Genomic DNA, 24209 nt, shown 5'->3' on the forward strand with positions numbered 1-24209 from the left:
AAACAAACCCAATACATACAGATGTGTGGTGAGTTTGTGTAATGTGCAGTTATTGATTTGTGCTTCCTGCACTGTGTCGTGTGGGAGTGAATCTGGTCTGACGGGTTTTAGTCTTGTTCCCAGGGACTTGCTGAGTTTCCAGATCTCTCCGCTGTGTGTTTGTAAGCTGTTGTCATATGATCTGCTGTATCAGGATTACTCCATTATCTCCTCTGTAAGCTCATCTTCATGAACACAAGAGCAGGTGTGTGAGACTGTCCCTTCAGAAACCATGACCTACCGTCAGTGTTGAGAAAGAGAAGTGTCGGGTTCAGTAAGGTAGAGGTGTTCAGCTGTTAAAGTGGCGAGAGACATGAGAACTGAACATGGACTCTGTCTGAAGCGACTCTTTCTATTGGACTCAATCCTGACGATCTAACAGGTCTGTTCAGCTTCTTTTCTTCATTTCTCCTGCTCTGGCTTGCTTCCTTATCTAGCATTCTAATAAACTTGGCATTCCTCTGAATATATAGAAGCTGGCTCTGTGACAGATAACTTGTGCTCTTTTATTGTAAATGTAAATGTGCGGAAGTATAAGTACGTTAAAATGAACATGTAACATGTCTGTCACTGTCATGGATCCCGTTTGGACATAAAACACCTCATCTATCTTTGAGATGACAGTATCTTGTTATATTTTTCATATCATGTGTTAATATGGCTGATGGATGTCATCCAGTTTGAGGATTTTTGTGTCATATATAACACATATAAGAGAATAAGATAAAACAGTTTCAATAAAACCTGAATCATAGAGAGACGAGAGATATTGACTAAGACTACTCTCTAAATAAAACAGTAAATACTGTAATATTCTACAAAGCTTTTTTTATATTGCTATTAAACACATTGTTCTTTACTGGACTGCACAGTTTTATTTGATGTTTTTTTTTTTTTTTTTTTTTTTTGTTTGGTGTTGTGTTTTTTATTTTTTTTTTTTTTATGTGTATTAAGTATGTATTTAGGAAATCATTCAGACACATTACAGCAATGAGAATTTGATGTAAAAGTATGTAACTATCATAACTATCAGGCTTCATTATATATCACAACATACATTTTGTAATTAATTAATAAGGTGTGTGTTTTTTTGTTTGTTTGTTTTTTTTGGTGACTTAATTCCTGTTTTTGTGAGATTCACACTGTTTGCTCTGCTCCACTCGTTGAGACTCGAAAGCTTCATACTATCAGTGTTTTATCACTGCTTTTTTCAGCTTGAAGTCACTGGACGTGTTATTACATGTTAGACTGTCCCCATAAACACAATCAAGCCTAGAGAGAAAAAACAGACAACCACCCCTTTAAAAGAGATGTTGTTTGTAATGAACAGCACTATAATCATTTTTTATAGGTTATTTTTGTTCTGTTATGAATGTCACGCAGGAGCGCAGTATTGGGCTGAGTTCACTGAACAGAACTCTTAGACAGAAGAAACAGATCCTTACTAGCATTAGCAATTCCATCATGCCTCACATCAACACGTATTACGCCAGAGCCGCATTCACAACAGTCAAGATGCTTTTGTAACGCATGCGTGTCATCACTCTGCTCTTGTGTAACAGTTAGATCAAAGGTTGGTCCTTCGAGGAGGTAACAGTCACTGACCGAATTAGTTTCTTTGAGTGGTTTTAACCATTTCTCCAGTCAACATGATCTGATGTGATGGAGAGAGTCTTTAATGTTCATCATGGTTGTCCTTCATCATCATTATGTAATAACTCGCTTCACCTCTAATGTCAACTGTGTGATGTTTGCGGAGGTAACTTATGGTCAAATATTGGTTTGGTGATTTCAGGCTGTTGTTGGTGATGCAGGTTTATTAGAAGAATAATGGTGGTAATGAAGGTGGTGATGCAGCTCGGGTGTTGACAGGCTTGTCCTGCAGTTCTGTGGATGCTTTGCCCTCCAGGTCTTGGAGCCGGTCACGTGACTGAAAGCTGTGAATTAGAGTCTGTGTGGCATCATGAGGGTTCCAGTATTTCCAGTTCCCATCAGCCTTTGTCAACAGATCTCAGGGCTTTTAAACGTGTACCTCTGAAGTTCTGCATGATGTGTGATTTATTGTTACACCTGTGTGTGTGTGTCTGTGTGTGTCTGTGTGTGTGTGTGTGTGTGTGTGTGTGTGTGTGTGTGTGCACTGTGTATTTACTGTCAGCTCATGCAGTGAAGTGTAGCAGTGTTGTTTTGTGTTGCAGATGCGTGATGCTGTGCTTTCTGCTCCTGACGATCCACTGGATGACCGTCACTGTAGCGCTACAGTCGTCCAGGGAAGGTGAGTGAAGAACTCGTCATGGATCACAGAACAAACCTAAAGAAAGGGAGGGGTGTGGAGGAGGAGGAGGAGGAGGAGGGGCTGATGATTGGGGTGTGGTTTGCAGAACTCCTCACACCGGATGAGAAGCATTATAACACATTATAATTGGACCAAATCCTTGTTGATGCACTACAAAAACTGTAACTGTAATCTGCTACAGGCACTGAGAAAAAATATGTAATTATAGTTACTTATGAAATGTTAATGATTACAAAGATCTGAATATATTCACACACATTCAGATATGATTGATTCCTTTCATAAATCGTATTGACTGCTCTAAAATGTTTCAGGAGTTTAGGACACAGAATAGCACACGTTTATTTTCTTGATAACGGTTTTATTCCATATTTGGGTTTATGTATATGCTTTATTTTTTGAAGATTAACTGTTTTTGCAATGCAGGGTTGGATACCAGTGTTTCCCGTCATAGCTACCCAAAGAATTGATTTCAAAAACAGTATCATAGCTATTAAACTATATCTTTTTATTTTAAATCTGTATTTGATCTCAGAATGATCTCAAAGTAAAAAGTGGCGCTAAAGTCTGATTCTGTGGTGGCTGTGCTTTAAAATTAATTCTTTGTATCTAAATCCAAGAGATGAAGTATTTTTAACGTAATCAGTGTTGAGTACTAGTGTTAAGTTAACCCTGCGTGCTTTAAATGTTTCAAATTAATTCACAGTTTAGAAAAAAATGAAATTATTTAGAAAAGTAATTAAAAAGCAATCAAATGTAATCATTTACATAACTTTAAGCAATTGAAATAGTTACACAAATTAAACAGGGTACCTTGTAATCTGTAACCTGTTACATTTCTAAAATAACCTTCTCAACACTGTTCAAAACGATCTGTTTGTGCCTTTGTGTGAAAGAAATGCCTAGTAGTGCGAAAAATAAGTTCTGATCATATTTCATGAGGCCTGATCCACTCTGGTTTTCAGCTTTCCTCGGGTTTATCTTTCACGTGTGACGTCAACATATGATGACAGGCTGTTGTAAGTAAATAAAGCACTTAGTAAAGACTAAACCATTAGATCAGAGTCCTTAACTTACCCGCTTAAGCAGGTTTATAGCACTTTGAGATTTTTTTTTTATGTGTGTTTTTGTTTGTGCATCAGCATGTGATGATGATAATACCTGTACAACACTAATAACTAAATATAGGGTTTCTGCAGGTTTTATGAAGGAAAAGTTAAGAGATTTTAATTTGAAGACCAAGTAATGAGCATTTGAGGAATAAACTGAATATACCACAATATAAAATGGCTCTAAATGTAACTTTATTAGCCATACTCTCACTATGAACTATTACTAGCATATTTTCTGTTTATTAGTACTTATAAAGCACATAGCCTCATTCTCAATGTCCATATTTTAGATCTCTACCCCATATCTAAACTCAACAACCAACTTACTAACTATTAATAAGCAGCTTGTCTTTGCATCATGTATTAAATGTTTTTGTATTAACTTTTTAATGTGAGTTTATCTGAGATCTCAAATCGCCGGTTAGAGCTTCTCAGATGATTGTTAGCTGCTCATCGCTGTGTTTATTCCTCGGTCACAGCGCTCTCTCTGTGTCTGTGTTTGTAGGAGTGTGTAGCTGCTAGCATGAGCCCACATGTCATAATCTCAAACACACTGAAGGCACTAATGGAGCGTTTTGTGTTTAATGTTTTGCTGTCAGCAACTAAACTTGTGTTTAAAAAGTCAGAATGAGTTGATGATCTGATTAGCACATTTAATTCACCAAGTCAGAACAGTATAGCTGTGTGAATCAAATGAAAATAATAACGTAAATCTAAAGGAGTTGCATGTTCAGGCAGGATACATACAGATGGTAATGTAATCCAAAGACTAATACCTGTGTAGTTGTTCAGCTAAATCTAACTCTTTTGATGGTATTTCAATATATGATTTAGAATTTACAGTATGTCATTATGGTATTACTGTAGAAATGTAGCAAAATTGCTGTCATATTCAGTTCCCTTTCAAGGGAACTTCGTAATTAGTTATATAGGTGTATCTATGTGTCTATCTATCTATCTATCTATCCTTACTTGAGTCGGTCAAAAACACTCTGAAGGTTGGCCGGCAACAGCCTCTGACGTCACTACCGGCGCGACTATAAAACAGGCGCCGGGAAAAACACGTCATTCGTCTTCAAAAACTGACCGTTTTGTTTAAAGCGTGCATCTGAAAGAACCGGTAAGAGCGCTCTTTCTCTGTCTATCATGGCGACTACTAGCAAGCGTTTAGATGATGTGTGCATCCGTGTCGGCGTTATTTGACACCCGATGACACACACGATCTTTGCGTCATTTGTTTGGGTAAAGAGCATGCACACGATGTCTTTTGAGGAGGCAATCTGCGTGAGGGACTTTCCCTTTCGCGCTCAAAATGGCGGCGGACGAGAGAGAGCCTCGTAATGGCGGGGAGAGATGATGTTATATATCTTTAACACTTTCTGATACTGAGGTTAGTGCTCTGGTGGGTTTTTACCCAGGAAAAGCAGGAGATATTTGAGGATAGTGAAGAAGCTGAGGCTGAACCTTCTCAATTCTCCTGCCCTGCGTATGTAGAGCTGTTGGAGTTTATGGATCGCACCTCGATGAGAGTTATCTTTCCGACCCTTTCTCGGCCACTCAGGTGAGCCTTCCATTTCTGCCTGATCTCCAGAGATCCAAACGAAATGAAAGAGGCCGTTTTCTTCTCGCATCCATCGGTTTCGGCATAAGAGTTTTGCCGACAGCGAGGCGATGCATGAAAACGGCTATGAGAGGATGTCCCCTGTAGAAGAGCTTTCATTCTGCGGGGGAGACATCCTCTCTTTAATCTCCCTCCTTGCCATCTAAGCCCCTTCAAGAAATACATCTCGCTTAAATGGCAAGGCATACGCAGCAGCAGGTCAGGCTGTGGCTTTATTACACACGATGGTGGTGCTTCAAGCATATCAGACTGATCTGCTAAGAGACCTGGATAGAGGCGAAGGCCTTTTTCCTGATCAGGTAGCCGAGCTGCGCCGCACCACAGGCCTCTCTCCGGGCTACCAAGCAGGCCGCCTCTGCCAAGCACAGGACTATGGTGGCCATGGTGATGGCGGAGAGACTTCTGTGGATGAACCTGGCAGACATTGAGAAGAAAGATAAGGCTTTCTTCTCGATGCTCAGGTTTCGCCTTCTGAACTTTTCGGTATTTCTGTTGAGACGGTGATCGAGAAGTTCGGGGAGACGAAGGCGCACTCCGCTGCTTTCAGTTCCTTCGTTCCACGAAGGTCCAGGTCTGAGACCGAACAACATAGCGGTCCTGGCCTGTCTCGATCTGAGGATCAAAGACGGGCACAGAAGGCTAGTGTCGCGACTCGCGCTCCTCCCCCAGGGGTGAGAGGAATTGTGGGTCACAAGGAGGTAAGCAGAATCTAAGGGATGTGATCCAGACAAGGCAGCGTTCTCGTCTGAGTCAGAGTGATACTGAGGTATCTACTCGTTCCCTTTAGGGATTTTTAACTTCTGCTTTTATCCTCCCCTTCCTAATTCCCCTGTAACCACCAGCTCTCCACCTGATCGAGGTTAGGTGGAAACCTCTAATGCATAACAGTCTCCTATGCTGGACCTATAATGTTTTTGGCTGGTTCTATGTTCTTAGCAACCACCTTACTGATGGTCCGGACTAAAAGGAGGCGCCCCTTGAGCGGGGCTCCTGCGCAGGAGGGTGGGAGTATAAAAATGACCCTTTCTGTATATACTTATGTGTAAATTGCTGGTGGTTATGTGTCTACTAATAAACTCTGTGAGTTTCCTTTGCAGTGCTCAGTTACAGTGTTTATTAAACATCGTCAGCACCAGCCATCCGGCTTCATGTTCCGGTATTAAGCGGCTGAGATCACAGGTTTCTGCGGGAGCCTCCTTGATCATCAGGCCTGGGCACAGCACTGCAGGGAATTTCATGGAGGTCCGGCCAGGTCACCCTGAGGGGTCTCCTGGCCGCTTAGCTGTGCTGTCGCATCCAGCGGGAAGTGAAGGTGGCAGTTACAGAAGTCTTCTTGTATATGCTGCCTCAGGTAATGCTCCCCTCGCTAGAGGTTTGTAAAATTTGAGCTTGCCTCTCCCGTGCAGTTCAGCGCCTCTGCGATGCTTAGGAACCTTTAGGTACACACGCTAAGCTCTGTGTACTTTCTGAAGACCACATGGTGGTCAGTGTGCACGGTGAACACTTTGCGCACTTTCTAAAAATCCACGTATTGGTAAGTGTGCACGCAAGGCTCTGCGCACTTTCTGAAATCCTGTATGGTAAGGGTTACGCGTTCCGCCTCGTTCCCTTTCTTGTGATGATTAGACCTTGGTTCCTTGGGCTCCATTCAGCCAGTGTGTATTCGTTTATACACTACAAGCATTGCTTCCCTCAACATGAGGGGCTATTCGGGGCGATTCTCGTGGTAGTTTAGCAGCGCTCCCCTTTTCCAAGAAGGGTCACCTATGAGCGCGCTACTCTGGATTCAGGAGTTCTCCTCTCATATGAGACTGAGTTCACTATTTTTTCCAGAGCGCTCCAGCATTATTTCCACAGATCTAGTTGATGACTCTCAAACATACTTTTTTGAGATGCACCATTCCATCTATGAGCTGCTCTATCAGGGTGCCACGAGAGCCCTTCCTTAGAACAGTATTTGAAAATCCATGCTATGGTAAGTGTGCACGTAAAGTCTTTGTACACTTTCTGAAATCCACACTGTGGTAAGTTTGCACGCTAGTACTCTGCGTTCTTTCTAAAATCCTATATGGTGAGGGCTTTGCGCGGTTGCTTCGTGCCCTTTCTTGAGTTGGTAAAAGCCCCTTTCATCTTGGGCTCCACTCCACCCATGTATCTTCGGATACCTATCTAAACAGGGTGTTGCTACTGGAGATCTGTTGAGACAGCTCGTTCAACAAGCTTTTGCGGAAGCAAGCGGTAGCCCCTGTGTGATAGGCAAGACTTAGTATAAAATGCTAGGTTCCTAGCCGTATCCCTTTAAAGGAATCTTTCCTGATTCCAAGCCTTTAGCTCTACCCACGGGCCGAGGCCCTAACAATTAAGTTGGGTATGTAGCTTAGGCCTTTGGCCGTAAGGGGTATTGTCACAGACAGCCGTCTTAAACGTCCCGGGGGCAACTCCCATTGAAATGGTAGAGTTGGTACTTAGTGTTCGCCATGATTCTGGCCTGCACTCCCCTCAGCATGGCGGCGTGGGTATACTGTTCCCCATAGCGACCCCTAGAGGACGCAGTTCGAAGTTCCCTTGAAAGGGAACGTCTCAGGTTACGAATGTAACCATGGTTCCCTGAGTAGGGAACGAGACACTGCGTCCTCTAGCTCCCTGCCATGCTTCAGACGCAAGCTTCAGACGAAGAAGTGAATGACGTGTTTTCCCGGTGTCTGTTTTATATTCGCACCAGTAGTGACGTCAGAGGCTGTTGCCGGCCAACTCGTTGGTGTTTTTTCATTGTATGCTTCAGACACGGGTCACGACAAGGTGTTCCCCATAGCGACCCCTAGAGGACGCAGTGTCTCGTTCCCTACTCAGGGAACCATGGTTACATTCGTAACCTGAGACGTTTTGCTTCAACTTAAACTTAAAGGCATGGTTACATTCGTAACCTGCGATGTTACGTCAGTGACTGACGAATCGGGGATCTCGCTAGAGAGACGAATCGCCTTTGAGTGTTAAAAAAACAAGCCAATGAATGTTGGCATGCGAGATTTGCATCGCGCATCCCGCCCCGCAGAGCGGGTATATAAGGAGAGCGTGTGCAGTCGCACATTCAGTTTTTCGCTGAGGACCCGAGACAGTGTGCCTCGGCCATACAGCGGTGGTACAGCAACCGTGGGCGACGGCGTAATGGTCTCCATTCCCTCCTTCAGGGAATGAGGTTACATACGTAACCGAGATGTTCCCTTTAAGTCAGTCACGTTAAACGTTACGTCAGTGACTGATGAATCGGGGATCCGTATGGAAAGCGCCACTATTTCTGACCCCCTCTAGTGCCCTGCGAAAGTCGGCAAGTCCCCCCACACCAGTTGGGGCGGAAGATAGGACAGGGCTTAGGCACAGGAACCAGCACTGGGAAAGCGTACCCAAGTAGGGGAACGCTGCGGAACCACATCCTGCGCATAGGAGGTAACATGTGGAAATTAGGGCAGTGCTACATATGGAAATTGGGGAAGCGTATCCTGGTAGTGGGAGGTTGCGTGTGGAAATTAGGGCAGTGCTACATATGGAAATATGATTATGAGATATGGGCTTACCGTGAGGGAAGCCGTACTGTGGGAGAATACACATGTGGGATCACCCGAAGGGGTAATCACTACCCACGGGCACCTAGCCCAGCACAAGGGCTGACCTTGGGCATACACACGAGTGCTGGACCTGGCGAAGGGCTGACCTTGGGCATACACACGCCGAGGGTGCGGGAGGAACTTCAACAGGGTTCCCCAAAGAGGGAAACTGAACTGAGAAGCACTTAAGCGCACGTATCCGGTCCGTAGAGGGGGAATGGCGCAGCAAGCGTGATTGACAACCGAGCGGGTCCAACATTACAGGCCATCTGAGGCGAGTACACGAGAGGACACAGGCTCTACACGGAGATTATAGAATCTCGCAAACGTGTTAGGTGTCGCCCAGCCGGCAGCTCTACAGATGTCTGCTATCGAGGCGCCCCGTGCCAAAGCCCAGGAGGAAGCCACAGCTCTTGTAGAGTGTGCTCTCACTCCAAGGGGGCATGCTAAGTGATGGGTCTGATATGCATAGACTATAGCCTCCACTATCCAGTGGGCAAGTCTTTGTCTGGAGACAGCCTTTCCCTTCTGCTGTCCTCCGACAAGACAAAGAGCTGGTCTGAGGTCCTGAAGCTCTGTGTGCGTTCCACGTAAATGCGCAAGGCGCGAACGGGACAGAGCAAAGTGATGGCTGGGTCTGCCTCCTCCTGGGACAGCGCTTGCAAGTTCACCACCTGATCCCTGAAAGGCGTGGTAGGAATTTTGGGCATGTATCCAGGCCAGGGTCTCAGGACAACCTGAGAGTTGGCCGGCCCGAATTCAAGGCATGTATCGTCAAACGAAAATGCCTGCAGGTCCCCGACCCTCTTGACCAAAGCCAATGCAGTGAGGAGCACTGTCTTCAGTGACAGAAACTTTAGCTCTACTGACTGCAGAGGCTCAAAGGGCTCCTGCTTCAAGGCCGTCAGGACCAAGGGGAGATCCCAAGAGGTTACCAGGTGAGGGTGCGGAGGGTTCAGCCTCCTTGCCCCCTAAGGAACCTGATGACCAGGTCGTGTTTCCCAATGGACTTGCCATCTACTGCATCGTGATGTGTGGCAATAATGGCAACATACACTTTGAGAGTGAAGGGAGACAGCCTTCGCTCCAACCCATCTTGCACAAAGGAATGCACAACCGCGATCGGGCATCTATGGGGGTAGAACAGGTTCCACTTCAGCGCGTAGGCGTGCCTCGTAGAGGGCGCTCTAGCTGAAGTGATGGTGTTTACTACCACTGGAGGTAAACCACCTAGAACCTCCACGTCCCGTCGAGAGACCACATGTGGAGATTCCACAGGTCTGGGTGCGGGTGCCCCCTCTCTGAGAAGGGAGATCCTTCCTCAGAGGAATATCCACAGGTCTGGCCCTCGGACAGGGAGTAGAACAGCTGGGCTGGGGACGTGTCCGGAGAGGGCAGTACAGGTCTACCTGAGCATCCCCGAAGCGTGACCTTTGCACAGATCAGATGGACTGTCTCGGGGTGGAGTCCACCATTCTGCTGGAACCCAGGGCAGCTGACGTGAGAGCTCGTCGGTGCACAATTGAGCTTGCCTGGGGACGTGAACAGCATGAAGCGACCTCATATGCTTCTGACTCCAAAGAAGGAGATGGCGGGCGAGTCCCGACAAGCGTCTTCAGCATAGACCACCCGGGGTGGTTGATTGTACGCAACGGTTGCTGATATTGTCCGTCGTCGGCTGACCAATACGTGCCTGTCGCGAAGCCTCAGTTTGAAGGGCCTCAGATGCAAGCCATACTGCCAGCGACTCTAGGCAATTGATATGCCATTGCAGACTGAAGGCCCTGTCCAGGGGGCCTGAAGTACGCATGCCAATTGCACATCCGGACCCGGTGCGTGCCGCGTTACCATGCCCATCTCGGGACTCGATCGTGCCAGCAAACGCTCTAGAAGCGGTTCATATGAAGCACATCCGAGCGGTGCGTGACCGCGGCAGGGACCCGGTGCGTGCCGCGTAGCCTCTGAAACTGTTTCAGTGGAACCACCTTCCTGCCCCGAAATGACTCCAGGCAGTTCAGCATCGACTGAGCGCGCTCTGTCGAAAGACGCGCCGTCAGGTCGACTGAGTCCAACTCGACACCGAGAAAAGAGATCCTCTATACAGGGGAGAGTTTGCTCTTTTCCCAGCTGACCCGAAGCCCCAACTGGCTGAGGTGGCTGAGTACCACGTCCCTGTGTTCGCACAACTGAGCTCGGGACTGGGCCACTATGAGCCAGCCGTCAAGGTAGTTGAGAATGCGAATGCCTGCTACCCTCAAGGGAATGAGGGCTGCCTCCACGACCTTAGTGAAGACATGAGGTGACAGGGATAGCCCGAAAGGGAGGACCTTGTACTGATATGCCCGCCCCTCGAACGCAAAGCGGAGAAGGGTCCGGTTCAGAATGCGCAGGTCCAGGATTGGCCATAACCCACTTCCTTTCTTGGGTACAATGAAGTATGGGCTGTAAAACCTCGACTTCATATTGGCTGGAAGGACCGGCTCTATCGCGTCCTTCACCAGCAGGACCGTGATTTCAGCTCGCAAGACGGGAGCTCCTTTGTCCGGCACAGAGGTGAACCGGATGCCCCTGAACTTGGGAGGATGCCGGGCGAACTGAATGGTATAGCAAAGTCTGATGGTTCTCGTGAGCCAGCGAGACGGCCTGGGGAGCGCTAGCCAGGCCCCCAGAGACCGAACAAGTGGAACTAGGGGAACCACCGATGTACCCGCAGTGGGGCAGCGAGGCAGAGCACAGGGACCCAACTCGGAAGGCACAGCATCCCGGAGTGGGGTCTGAGTGAGTGGTGCGACTCTTACCTGGCTCTGCAATTGGGCAGGGGGCGCTTGAGAAGGCAGAGCATCCTCGAACCGGGCCTGCTGCCTGGCCCACTGGCGAAAGGAGAGGGGGACGGGGACGGTAGTGTATGGGCTTCGTGTAGTGCAATGCTGTCCTTGTTGTGTTGAGGAGAAGTGGGATGGTGATCTTATATCTAATGTTTGGGTACCACTGGTTGGGGAGCCAGTGGCGGAACAAAAACAAAAAGGAAACAAAAGATTCTCCGCCCGGCCCTCCACGGGGGAAGGTGAGCGGGTTGCCCTCACCATCTCCTGAAGAGCAGGTTCCTGAGACCTCCGATGCAGTTGATTGACATCAGGTCATCTGCTGGTGGGCCGGATGAAGTGCTGGGACCGCCCCTGACTGAGGCCTCAGCATCTGCATCGTGGTACACCAGAAGGTACGATGCGCTGGAGGAGTGAGGGGCCCATGGAGACTCGCTCGGGCGGGGAAGGCCTCAGTGTGACCCTCAGATCGCCCTGGCATGAACCGCAGTACCCTCTTTTGAAGGAGGAACTAGAACGGGGCATGTTGACAAAGAGGAGCCTCATTGACGAAGAAGAGCAGTGCATGTTCCCACAAAGAGAACATGACTCATCCACGAACGCTGCCTCAGCATGCTCGAGGCCCAGGCACGAGATGCAGCGATCGTGACCATCAGATGCAGCCAGGAAGCGACCACATCCAGAAACGCACGAGTGGAAAGACATCTTTAAAAAGATGGCCCGTCACTCGTGGAGCTCTCTTAGGTATTGCTCTTTTAGTTTAAGAAAACTGTTCTGGAACAGTGTTGTAAATACAAGTTAACCACTGATTTCTAGTCGTGTCCTCTTTTGGACGGCCAAACAAAGTAGTTTCCCTTTCACAACGAAACACACAGTGACTTCACAACATGGTAGCGGCGGCAACAGAGAGAACAAAAGTTTACGCATTCTTCTTTGCGTTAACATTTGGGTGGTGTTATGCAAAACATCCCACATAATGACGTAGAGATGTGGGGGTGTGTTTAAACAAGGCATTTTAGGAGGGCGTGGAAGAGTCTTAACTAAGAATATCTCTTTGGATTTGAGACTTCTTTATGCACCAAGAGTTTGTAACACTCCAAAGAGAAAGGAAAAAAAATTTAAATCGCACCATATGACCCCTTTAAAGAGTATGTAAACATGTTAACTGGCTGTAGGTGTATAGAATTTGGCATTGTTTGTGTCTGAGTGAGAAATGAATTGATGTCATTTTCAAAGCTGTAGTCATTTAAGGGATGTATTTGTGTGCCAAAGCAATGATTCACAGTTTAGCTCACATAGACTGCTGTTGTAAATAAGTAAATAAGTATTAAGAAATGTTGTAAAAAAACTGTAATTGACCACAATGAGATGTTCTTCTTCATAACGTTTTATTATGTTCACGCTTGATACTGCGGTAAGAAATTACCACATCAACCCAAAGAACTGGAAATATCACAGACAACATCTACGTCAACACTTGAGATGTTTCGGCACCATTCTGGGGAGCGGTTCCCAAAAGCATCGTTAGCTAACTATCATCTTAAGTTACATTGTTACCAACATGGTTCAACGATTCTGTGTTTCCCAAAAACAGTTCACAGTTCAAATAAACATTTGCAAACAGCGTCGCAAACTTGCGTAGTTAGAACTACAGCTGTGGACCTGGGGATAGAAGCATATTTTCTTGTTAGTAAGACATATGGGCTTAAATAAATTATGCTCTTGTGCACAATAAACAAGCTAACATACAGTACAATCTATACATTCTGTGTTCATTCTGACTCCACTGTAGCTGCTTCATGTAATTTGTCACTGCTACACTGCAATAGATGTCTTCTTTGAGATCTTCAGTCTTTGTTTGTTCCATTGCAGATGACAAAAGGCCGTATATTTACCGCTGCCGCTCGCCCAACATGGAGATCTTCACCTGCTGGTGGCGTCCGATCGCTAATCAGGACAACGTCACCTACACGCTCCTGTACACCACGGGGTGAGACGTGAACCAAACACACTTCATAGTGTGTCTTTAATGCATCTGTGTTGTGACATTCAGTTGCTTTGATTTCTCATCATTTCTCATCAGATTAGTGTTTGTATGTAGAGTGTAGCTGTGAATAGTGAACAGACGTCATGTCTCCTCGCAGTGAGCGCACTCCTCGTGAGTGTCCTGATTACGTGAGCGGTGGCATCAACAGCTGCTTCTTCGATGCCAAACACACTCAGGTCTGGGAGATGTACTGCATGAACGTGACGGCACACACGCACACGGGGCCCATCACCTCTCAGAAACATTGCCTGGACGTGGTCGATATAGGTGATGCTTTACACTAAATATTACACATGCTCTAAAACGTCAGGATATTGTGAAGCTGCAGTCTGTTCACACTCAGGTTGATTTTTCTTGTGCAACCATTTCACCATACAGTTTAATATACAGTTATATACATTGATTAGTCTCTGTGTTAATCTTGCCCTACACTCTGAAAAATAAAGTTTTTTTATTGGCATTGACGTTTCCATGAAGAACCTTTAACATCTGTGGAACATTACTATTGGACGATACTTCAAGATACAGCACTATGAGAGTTTTTCATCAGACAATGCTCTCTGTTCATACTGTCCAAATAACAACATTAGCACTATGAGAGTTTTTCATCAGACTAGGTTGCTCTCATGTTTGTTACTGATGGTCTCATGCAGGGCGTCTGATCGGTTCATCAGACTACTGCTCTCTGTTCATACTGTTCACTCCGAGCCGAAACGATATTTTAACGTTTCTGTTCCTGCGTTCCTCTGATATTATTACTATTCCAAAACCGGTTATGATTGGATTGAATAATGGTTAATTATAATAATAATAATAATAAAGTACAGCATTTTCTTTACTCAAAAAGAAAAGGGGGAAAAAAAGAGATCTGGTAACATTAGCCAATAAATCGCTGCGCTTAGTCACAGCCAATACAGCATCATCTTTTCTAGATTTTGGCCAAATGTATGCTACTAAACAAACAAACAAAAATACTTTGATGTCTTTAAAGTGTTTATATAGTTTATTAAGATATTTAAAAATGTTTGCTGTATTGTTAAAAAACAAACAAAAAAAAAAACACTTGTATAAGATTTGAGAGTTGTGAGAGTGAAAAAAAAGTTGCGGCTCATGTCGCATTTTATTAGCCTTATTACTTTCCGAAATAATGAAGGCTAAAATGCCTGGAGGCTAAAGCAAAATGTTTACAAACATTATAAAAACAGTTATTAATTTCTCCCCAAAACAAATCCTCTAAAGTTTAGGCAATAAAAACGTCAATCTAAAAACAAATGAATTTAAGGTTAAGCTGATGCCTACCTCTCTCATTCGGCACAAATCTAAATGTTTCCATGTTCCCGACGTATCTGGATGCTAAAATATTATTTATTATATAGTGTTTGTACTTTCATCGACATAAAACATCATCCTTCAAATCAGCACAGTGAGGCATGGTCACGCTGAACGGAGCAGTGTATCTTTTTTATTTGTTTCTTTAACTGTATTTTATTTTGATAATGAACAATGGTGAACGAACTCCATCGCACACCTGTAAGTAATAGGTGCGTGGAAAAAATAAGACCTGGTGGGTCGTATAAACATATAAGGAACTTCCGCACACTATCTTAACTTGCAAAATAAATTTTTAATCACACAACGTTTCGGTCACACGATCTTCATCAGGAGTCTGACCGAAACGTTGTGTGACCGAAACGTTGTGTGATTAAAAATTTATTTTGCAAGTTAAGATAGTGTGCGGGAGTTCCTTATATGATAATGAACAATGAAAACTTTGGAATGTGTCACAATGAACTGTAATTTAGCACATTTTTTTTTCCGTTTCGTTAATCTGTCAATATGATTTAAGTGAAATATATTTAGTGTATATGCCTTTATTCCTTTTTATGTAAGCCTATAGTTTTTCTGTTTTCTCCATTCACAGAAGCGCTGCAGGTGCGTGTGATCTGTTGAATTCATCTTACACTATCCTCAGATAAACTCTAAGGGCGGTGTCCACAGCTGAGCAGACATTTCACTCGATGGCTTCAGCTTCACATTTGCATAGTACTACTGGAATTCATGATTGGTTGACAGCAAATTTCAAATATTAAATGTAACGATAAAATAACGTTATTAACCGGTTACTGGCCATTTAAAATGTTCGATTCTGTTCGGAACTATAACATTTGATTTCGTTTCTGTTTCTGGTTCTGTTCCTGTCAAAATTTTGTTAGTTTCTGGTTTTGTTTTCGTTCCTTGAACCGGTTCAGAGCCTTGGTCTCATGTGCTTGTGTCCCCAGTGGAGACCGACCCACCCTCTAACCTGACGTACGTCATGCTGAACGAGAGCATCGGTGAAGTCGGCCGCAGTGTTTTAGTGTCCTGGTTGCATCCGGTGAAGTCTCTAGTGCATGAGGAACTGATCATGCTGGTCTACGAGCTGCGCTACAGAAACCTCGCTCAGCCAGACAACTGGAGGGTACAGGCACACAGAGTCTGCTTATCATGTCTCCATTTTTATGATAACTGTAGAAGAGACAGGAATGGAGACAAACATTTTGTCGTCTATTGGTCTGTAGGTAATGGAGCGGTTTGCGCGAGCCTCATGTGGAGTTTTTGGATCTGCCGGTGGGAATGTATGAGTTCAGTGTGCGCTGCCGCTTCCACCAGCAAACAAAACACTGGAGTGTATGGAGTGAGTCCATCTTCATCACCATCAGCGGCAGTGCTCTGTCCGGTACTCACACACACTTACACATACTGTATATCAACCCATCTCCCACGACTGATAGCTGCTGCTCTAAGTGTCTGTCTGTTTGTCTCTCAGATCGGATGTTGGCCTTGATCCTTGTGACCGGCATCGCCATCATGATCTTTGTCTTCATCAGTTTGGGAAACATCCCACGAGGCAAGGGGTCAGTGACGTCATGAAGCTCGTCGCTCTGATTCACAGATGGATTTGTAGATCTGCGTCATAAGCTCACATAAGAAACAAGGGATCTAGAGCAGGGGAGGGGAACTCCGCATCCCTGCAGAGTTCAGCTCAAACCCTAATTAAACCTCACCTGCCTGTAGCTTTCTAGTAACCCTTCAGACCTTGATTAGCTTTTTCAGGTGTGTTTGATAAGGGTTGAAGCAAAACTCTGCAGGGCTGCAGCTCTCCAGGACCGACGTTCACCACCCCTGATCTAGAGGCTTGTTCAGATGTTTAGTTCAGGCACCGAGAGTCACAAATCTGCAGACGGCTGCAGAAAAGTGATTAATAAACATACTAAATGATTTTTATCTGAAAATGTAAACATGCAAAAAGGGTTCTGTCAGGGGTAGAGAATAAAAATACAAAAAATACTTAGTAACACTTATAATAATGTTCAGTTATAAGTCATTTATGAATTATTAGTTAATGATGAACTAATCATTTACAAAACATGACTATACATTCAAAAATTATTAATAAGTGATATGTTAACATTTAAGTAATGTTTTATTAATTCAGTTATAAGTCACTTATAAGTTATTAGTTAATGATGAACGAATCATGTACAAATCATTCATTTTCATCATTAACTAATAACTTATAGGTGACTTTAAACTGAATTAATAAAACATTACTAAAATGTTAACATATCACTTAATAATAATTTATGAAAGTATAGTCATGTTTTGTAAATGATTGGTTCATCATTAACTAATAATTTATAAGTGACTTATAACTAAACTTTATTATAAAGTGTTACCAAATACTCTACTGGGATGTGCTATGAATAAAGTCAGGGTCAGTGTGCAGTTTATAAAAACAAGTCTATGAAAGGTCTTCGTTTAGCTAATGTCTGTGTTTTGTATCACTGTCTCATGGATGTTTTTCACTGCTTGTGTTCTTCCAGCAGGATTAAATCGTTCCTCCTGCCAGCGATTCCCAAACCGTGCATCCCAGGGCTTGAATCTGCTCTGCTGAAGGTCCGAGAGTTCCGTCACACATCACACTGTTTGAGTTATTAGTAGAGTTCAGATCAGCCAAACAGCTCAGATCAGAACATAGCTTAGTGACTGCATAGCAACGTCACGACAACAGGCACAACAGTATTGAATGATTTATTGGGAATCACGTGAGGAACTTAATTTGAAGCTTCAGCTTCTGTTCTTTCTTGTTCCAGCAGAAGGGGAAGATTGACGAGATCGATCAGCATTTCTCCAGTTTTCACAGCTATAAGTCGCCCCAGTACTGCACGGAGACGTGGTACCAGGTAAGCGTGGACACAGGTCCGGCTGTGACACCCAGCAGCATCCAGTCTGACGGTATACAGGAGGATGTGCTGATCACGCTAATCACACCGATTGTGCCGATCAGGCCAATTACGCAGTACGTCACCTGCCCCGACGGACAACAGTCTGTTCAGACCAGCTGCACTCCTATGCCTTACGTCCGCGGCCCCGCCCCCTACTTTAAGGAAGACATGCCCCCTCCAGAACCTTGCCCCGCCCACCCGGAGCTTGTGTCTGTCCCAGGAATGGACTACAGCATGATTCTAAACCCCGCCCCCAACTGTGAGGAAAGACACGCCCCCCTCCAGACCCTGGCCCCGTCCAACCGGAGCTCCTGTCTGTCCCAGGCATGGACTACAGAATGATTCTAAACCCCACTCCCTACTGTGAAGAAGACACGCCCCCTCCAGACCCTGGCCCCGCCCACCCGGAGCTCCTGTCTGTCCCAGGAATGGACTACAGCATGATTCTAAAACCCACTCCCTACTGTGAGGAAGACACGCCCCCTCCAGACCCTGGCCCCATCCACCCGGAGCTTGTGTCTGTCCCTGGAATGGACTACAGCATGATTCTAAAACCCACTACCTACTGTGAGGAAGACACGCCCCCTCCAGACCCTGGCCCCATCCACCCGGAGCTCCTGTCTGTCCCAGGAATGGACTACAGCATGATTCTAAACCCCACTACCTACTGTGAGGAAGACACGCCCCCTCCAGACCCTGGCCCCGCCCACCCGGAGCTCGTGTCTGTCCCAGGAATGGACTACAGCATGATTCTAAACACCACTCTCTACTGTGAGGAAGACACGCCCCCTCCAGACCCTGGCCCCGTCCACCCGGAGCTCGTGTCTGTCCCAGGAATGGACTACAGCATGATTCTAAACCCCACTACCTACTTTAAGGAAGACATGCCCCCTCCAGAACCTTGCCCCGCCCACCCGGAGCTTGTGTCTGTCCCAGGAATGGACTACAGCATGATTCTAAACCCCGCCCCCAACTGTGAGGAAGACACGCCCCCTCCAGACCCTGGCCCCGTCCAACCGGAGCTCCTGTCTGTCCCAGGCATGGACTACAGAATGATTCTAAACCCCACTCCCTACTGTGAAGAAGACACGCCCCCTCCAGACCCTGGCCCCGCCCACCCGGAGCTCCTGTCTGTCCCAGGAATGGACTACAGCATGATTCTAAAACCCACTCCCTACTGTGAGGAAGACAACGCCCCCTTCCAGACCCTGGCCCCATCCACCCGGAGCTTGTGTCTGTCCCTGGAATGGACTACAGCATGATTCTAAACCCCACTACCTACTGTGAGGAAGACACGCCCCCTCCAGACCCTGGCCCCATCCACCCGGAGCTCGTGTCTGTCCCAGGAATGGACTACAGCATGATTCTAAACCCCACTACCTACTGTGAGGAAGACACGCCCCCTCCAGACCCTGGCCCTGCCCACCCGGAGCTTGTGTCTGTCCCAGGAATGGACTACAGCATGATTCTAAACCCCACTACCTACTGTGAGGAAGACACGCCCCCTCCAGACCCTGGCCCCGCCCACCCGGAGCTCCTGTCTGTCCCAGGCATGGACTACAACATGATTCTAAACCCCACTCCCTACTGTGATGAAGACACGCCCCCTCCAGACCCTGGCCCCGTCCACCCGGAGCTCGTGTCTGTCCCAGGAATGGACTACAGCATGATTCTAAACCCCACTACCTACTGTGAGGAAGACACGCCCCCTCCAGACCCTGGCCCCGCCCACCCGGAGCTTGTGTCTGTCCCAGGAATGGACTACAGCATGATTCTAAACCCCACTACCTACTGTGAGGAAGACACGCCCCCTCCAGACCCTGGCCCCGTCCACCTGGAGCTCGTGTCTGTCCCAGGCATGGACTACAGCATGATTCTAAGCCCCACCCCCACGCTGCCGCCCACTCAGGACTTCTACATGCGTGTGAACGGCGTGACGCCCGCTGGTGCTCTGCATCTGGTGCCCTGCCTGAAGCTCGATGAAGGAGAGGATGACGAAGCGGACAAGAGCCACCAGCTGGCAGTGGTGCTGGAGAAGCAGATGGAGGCGCTGTTGAGCACGATCGAGTCAGACCTGAGCGATGCTGGCATGCCTTCACTACCTCATTCATCGGACAGGAGCTGCAGAAGCATCTGATAACACACACACAAACACAGAACAACACAGTCCATGAGTCTGTGCTGGTTTGTCTTGATGGGAAATGTGACTGGTGTTTCAGTTCAAGCTGCAGAAAGCCTGATTCACAGCGCAAGTGTCAGCAGCGCATCATTTTTTACTGTGCATGTTAAGAAACGAGGTTGTTCACATTGAAGTGTGAGCTTTGCAGTAGCAGCAGTAGCAGCAGTGCAGCGAGTGTTTTAGCGCTAAGTCTAGTTTCACAGCGCTGCTTCTGCTCAAAGTTACACTGCACTAATATGGACTAAATTAACATAATTTTAAGAGAATTCATTGAGTTTAGTTTGCAGATATGTGTAGATTTGATATGAATTATAGAAAGTCAAGTAAGTGATTTAGCTACCAGTCAGATTAATTTTTCCTCCTCATGTAAATAAGATTCAACAAGCAATTAATGACCATTTTAGGTAATACTTAAATTATATAGTCACCGTAATTACCTGCAAAGCAGACCTGCAGGTCAGTGTGAGTGTTTATGGTGAAGTCTGTCAGTCAGGACAGCGTGACACAGACTGTTGTGTATCACGATGATCCTTTTGATAGTGAACATCAGACTGTTAAAGATGGTGTTTCTCTACCCAGTTGAATAAACCTGGTTAGGTATGTTTTGAAGCATGGCAGCTGGTTTGAGCTGGTCCTTAGTTGGTCATGAGCTGGTTTAAGCTGGTTATAAGCTCTTCCTGAGCTTGTGCATGTCAGTGCTCTGATTCAGACCGCAGCAGTCTTCATGTCTTTTCATTTCAGACCAAACAGTATGGAAGTAAATTAATGCCAAATGTTTTTGAATTAAAAAAGCTTGTTGAATTACAATAATTGAAAAAATATGCATTGCATTAACCGTGCTTGCATTTTAATGCATTGAATTTTTAAGTCTTGCATTATTATGGGCTGAAATTCAACATGGTTGTATACTTAAGCTATCAATATTTCAATTCAAAACATTTCAAACAGATTTTCATAATCAAAAATTCAAGAATCCATATTCACCTTTCAGATTTCACTTCCAAAATATTCGATCTGTTTAAAAATACAACCTATAATATTCAACAGACAAGTTTTCAGTCCATTTTATTTCGCCTTACAAATTCGCTTCCACAAATTCAGCGGTTCAAATTCGACAGTAAATTCAACGTTTCACATCCGGGAACAGCAGGAAAATCAGTAGATTACCGAGCATAATTTCATCTGCTGTAAATCGTCTTCACCAGGAGGAGGTGTAAGCGCATCTTGACAAGCATCAAAGCAATAGAGACGAGAGGCCTTCATAAAAGGTCATTTGACTAAATGGACCGAGCGGTGAGTTGATTAGGCCTATATTAAGTGTGTTTAAAATAATCATTATTTAAAAGTGTGTTTAAGTGCAGTGTTTGTTCATTGTAGGATGTAATTTTACTTTCATTTATCTGGCCAGCAATACTGAGGTATTTAACATGGCATTTTATTTCCCTTTAGCAATTGCTTTTGGATTATGTTTTGGAAAGACTCCGTTCACGCTTGGAAAATGCTGTTGGACGCCTACCCCTTGACATGGACTACCTGGAGTTTATCTGCTCTCAAGAATTGGTCTTTTTAAGTTCTGTGTCCAATTTAGTTACCATCCCACCTGATATTTTCGAGGGCATCACAGAACTGCTCAGACTAGTTCGACTAAACCTGTCAGACGGGGAGACGCGCCCTTCGACTATTCTGCAGGAGTCAGGGTCGATGGGACGACCACGTCTTCTTATCTCACCGGATTACATCACCAATCTCCTGGACATGAACTTTTCTGTTCCAACCATTGCTCGCATGGTTGGAGTAAGTACACGCACAGTATTCAGACGAATGGCTGAATGTAACCTCTCCATTCGGGCACGATATAGCACTCTCACGGACGAAGAGTTAGATGACTGTGTGACGGATGTAAAGCAACACATGCCTCAGTGTGGATACAGAATGATGAGAGCAGCTTTAAAGGCGCGAGGACACCAAGTGCAGTTCGACCGGGTCAGGGGGGAGATGTGCAGAGTTTTTATAGTGTGGGTGTTGTGTCGAGTGTGACAATTGGGCTGCGTGGTACGAAGGACCTATTCAGTGTCAGGTCCTAGGTCAATAATGCACATTGACACCAACCATAAATTGATTCGGTAAGTTTGTCAGGCTTGTTTACTCCGTTATTGCATGTTGCAGTCCTTACCAGAGCTCTGAGTGCTTTTTAAAAACATTTGCATGATATTTTTGTTTCAGCTACAATATAGTCGTCTTCGGGGGTGTGGATGGCTTTTCCCGCAAGGTAGTGCCCACTCTTAACTCATTTGTGACTTATCTATATTCACTAACCATCCAGCAAATAATTTTCTCTGTTTAATAGATAATGTACCTTGGAGCTGCATCTAATAACCTTGCTACAGCCACCTTGGATTTTTTTCAAGAAGCAGTGGAGACATTTGGCTTCCCTCTCAGGTAGGCTACATGTCAGTAAGAATTGGAAGATCTTGTCATAATATTCAGTTCAGTTCAAGTTCAATAAATGAAATGGTCGACACTTTTAATCAGCTTTTCTACATTAAGACACGAAAGCAACGTTCGCGTTTATATATATATATATTTTTTTTTTAGCGGATACTCTCTACACGTGTACATGTAAACAACATTTTTTTTTCTATCGCAAACAACGAAATTTGCTGCAGTGTTTATTTCCTTAACGTTCCATGTCTAGTAGCCTACAATTTGCTGCCATACTGGGGTTGTCCTCTCTTACGTCATACTCAGGGATTCCTCCGGTTTACTTAAGGCAAACGCGCTCATCAAAATCTGTTATAACGCATTGTAGTCTGTTTGTTTACCTGGCCACAGATTCAGTATAATTAAGTATAAATTAATACATTTCAGACAAAGTATACATATGATTTTATTTATTTGCAAAACTCTACATTTAGGCTTGATTTCACAGATTAGGACTTAGTTCAATTTAAGCAGCTTTTATAAACGTGACTTAAAAAGATCAAACATTACTTGTGAATCTTAAGACAAAACAGTGGCACTGACATATGTTAAGATATTCCAGTGCAAGTTGCTTTCAGTTTAAACAGCTCAAACATTTATTTTAGTCTAGGACTAGCTTAAGCCTAGTCTGTGAAACCGGAGCTTATGTCTATGAATTTTACATTGAGTAATTTAACATTTCTGAGAACAGCGTTTCAATCTCTGTGCTTAAACACCCATGTTCTTAGGGTATGAGGAGATCAGGGTGTCGAAAATGTGGACGTGGCTCGCCTGATGTTCACAGTTCATGGGACAGAAAGGGGAAGCTTTATTTCAGGAAAGAGCGTCCACAATCAGCGGTGAGTTAAAATAGTTTTTTGTTGAAAATCAATTTTATTATTATTACCATATTTTTTTTAATGATTTACCAACTTGTACATAACATCTGCCTAAAAATGTTAGATTCAATTGACATATTACTTTTCTTTTCAGTATAGAGAGGTTGTGGAGAGACGTCTGGTCATCAGTGACAAATGTCTACTACGATGTTCTACATGCTTTGGAAGAAGGTGGCCACCTTGATATTTCTGACCTTACTCATCTGTTCTGTTGCCACTATGTATTTCTCCCATGGCTTCAATATGATCTCAACCTTTTCCGAAACACCTGGGACAATCACCCAATACGCACAGAGGGTAATATGACTCCTAACCAGCTGTGGGTGATGGGAAGTGTCCGCAACGCTGTACCTGAGCCTGATATAGAGGTATGTTTGTGGATTTTGACAGTAAAAAAAACAACTTTGAGTAATCACACTGTATTTAATACAAGACATTTCATTTTTATACTGTATTGATGCAACTTATTCTTTGTTCAGAACTGTAATTGGGATCTCATTTGTGACATTAAATGCTCTATATTGTTGTTTTAAGGGATTAAGCATACCACAAATAGACTGGGAGAGTAGTGGACTGGTGTTGATGCACATTCCAGTATTGTTGTGCCTCAAACCGAATGTCCCCTGACTGATGACCAAATGGAAGCACTCAGAGAAACTGTAGACCCCAAAGGACCCTCACAGACTTTTGGTTGGGACATCTATCTAGCTGCACTTCATTTTTGCCAATCGATTATGGAATAAATGTGATCGTCGTCTTCTGTTTTGCAGAGGCAGACTTCTATCAGTAGCAGTTAAGAAATAATTAATATTTGTACTCAATACGTTAAAATATCTGAATAAAAAAACCTGTATGTAAGAATTGTTGTTT

The 24209-nt window shown here is 44.9% G+C and overlaps 1 protein-coding gene and 1 long non-coding RNA gene across 2 annotated transcripts; both read left to right on the forward strand.

Moving 5' to 3' along the window:
* The first annotated feature begins 50 nt into the window (after positions 1–50).
* Positions 51–18143, forward strand: LOC109082472 (growth hormone receptor-like). The gene is made up of 9 exons (XM_042753870.1): positions 51–421; positions 2235–2311; positions 13362–13479; positions 13634–13803; positions 15816–16004; positions 16106–16252; positions 16343–16430; positions 17400–17472; positions 17673–18143. Exons 2-9 carry the CDS (start codon positions 2242–2244, stop codon positions 18141–18143), a joined length of 1326 nt encoding a protein of 441 aa, XP_042609804.1. The 5' UTR covers positions 51–421; positions 2235–2241.
* Positions 18144–22022: 3879 nt separating this feature from the next.
* On the forward strand, positions 22023–23990 carry LOC109057616. Its single transcript, XR_006158796.1, has 6 exons — positions 22023–22103; positions 22204–22249; positions 22328–22419; positions 23190–23300; positions 23434–23707; positions 23874–23990. It is a non-coding gene; the product is annotated as an uncharacterized LOC109057616 (long non-coding RNA).
* The last annotated feature ends 219 nt before the right edge of the window (positions 23991–24209 follow it).

Source organism: Cyprinus carpio, unplaced genomic scaffold (genome assembly GCF_018340385.1).
Source record: "Cyprinus carpio isolate SPL01 unplaced genomic scaffold, ASM1834038v1 S000000169, whole genome shotgun sequence".
Taxonomy (NCBI): Eukaryota; Metazoa; Chordata; class Actinopteri; order Cypriniformes; family Cyprinidae; genus Cyprinus; species Cyprinus carpio.

Excerpts from the sequence above, each read along its gene's own strand:
- LOC109082472 (XM_042753870.1), top strand. The coding sequence starts at position 2,242 with ATGCTGTGCTTTCTGCTCCTGACGATCCACTGGATGACCGTCACTGTA. Across the intron at positions 16,005-16,105 it reads CAACTGGAGGGTACAGGCAC|GTTTGCGCGAGCCTCATGTG; the intron begins ACAGAGTCTGCT and ends GGTAATGGAGCG. Across the intron at positions 16,431-17,399 it reads AACATCCCACGAGGCAAGGG|CAGGATTAAATCGTTCCTCC; the intron begins GTCAGTGACGTC and ends GTGTTCTTCCAG.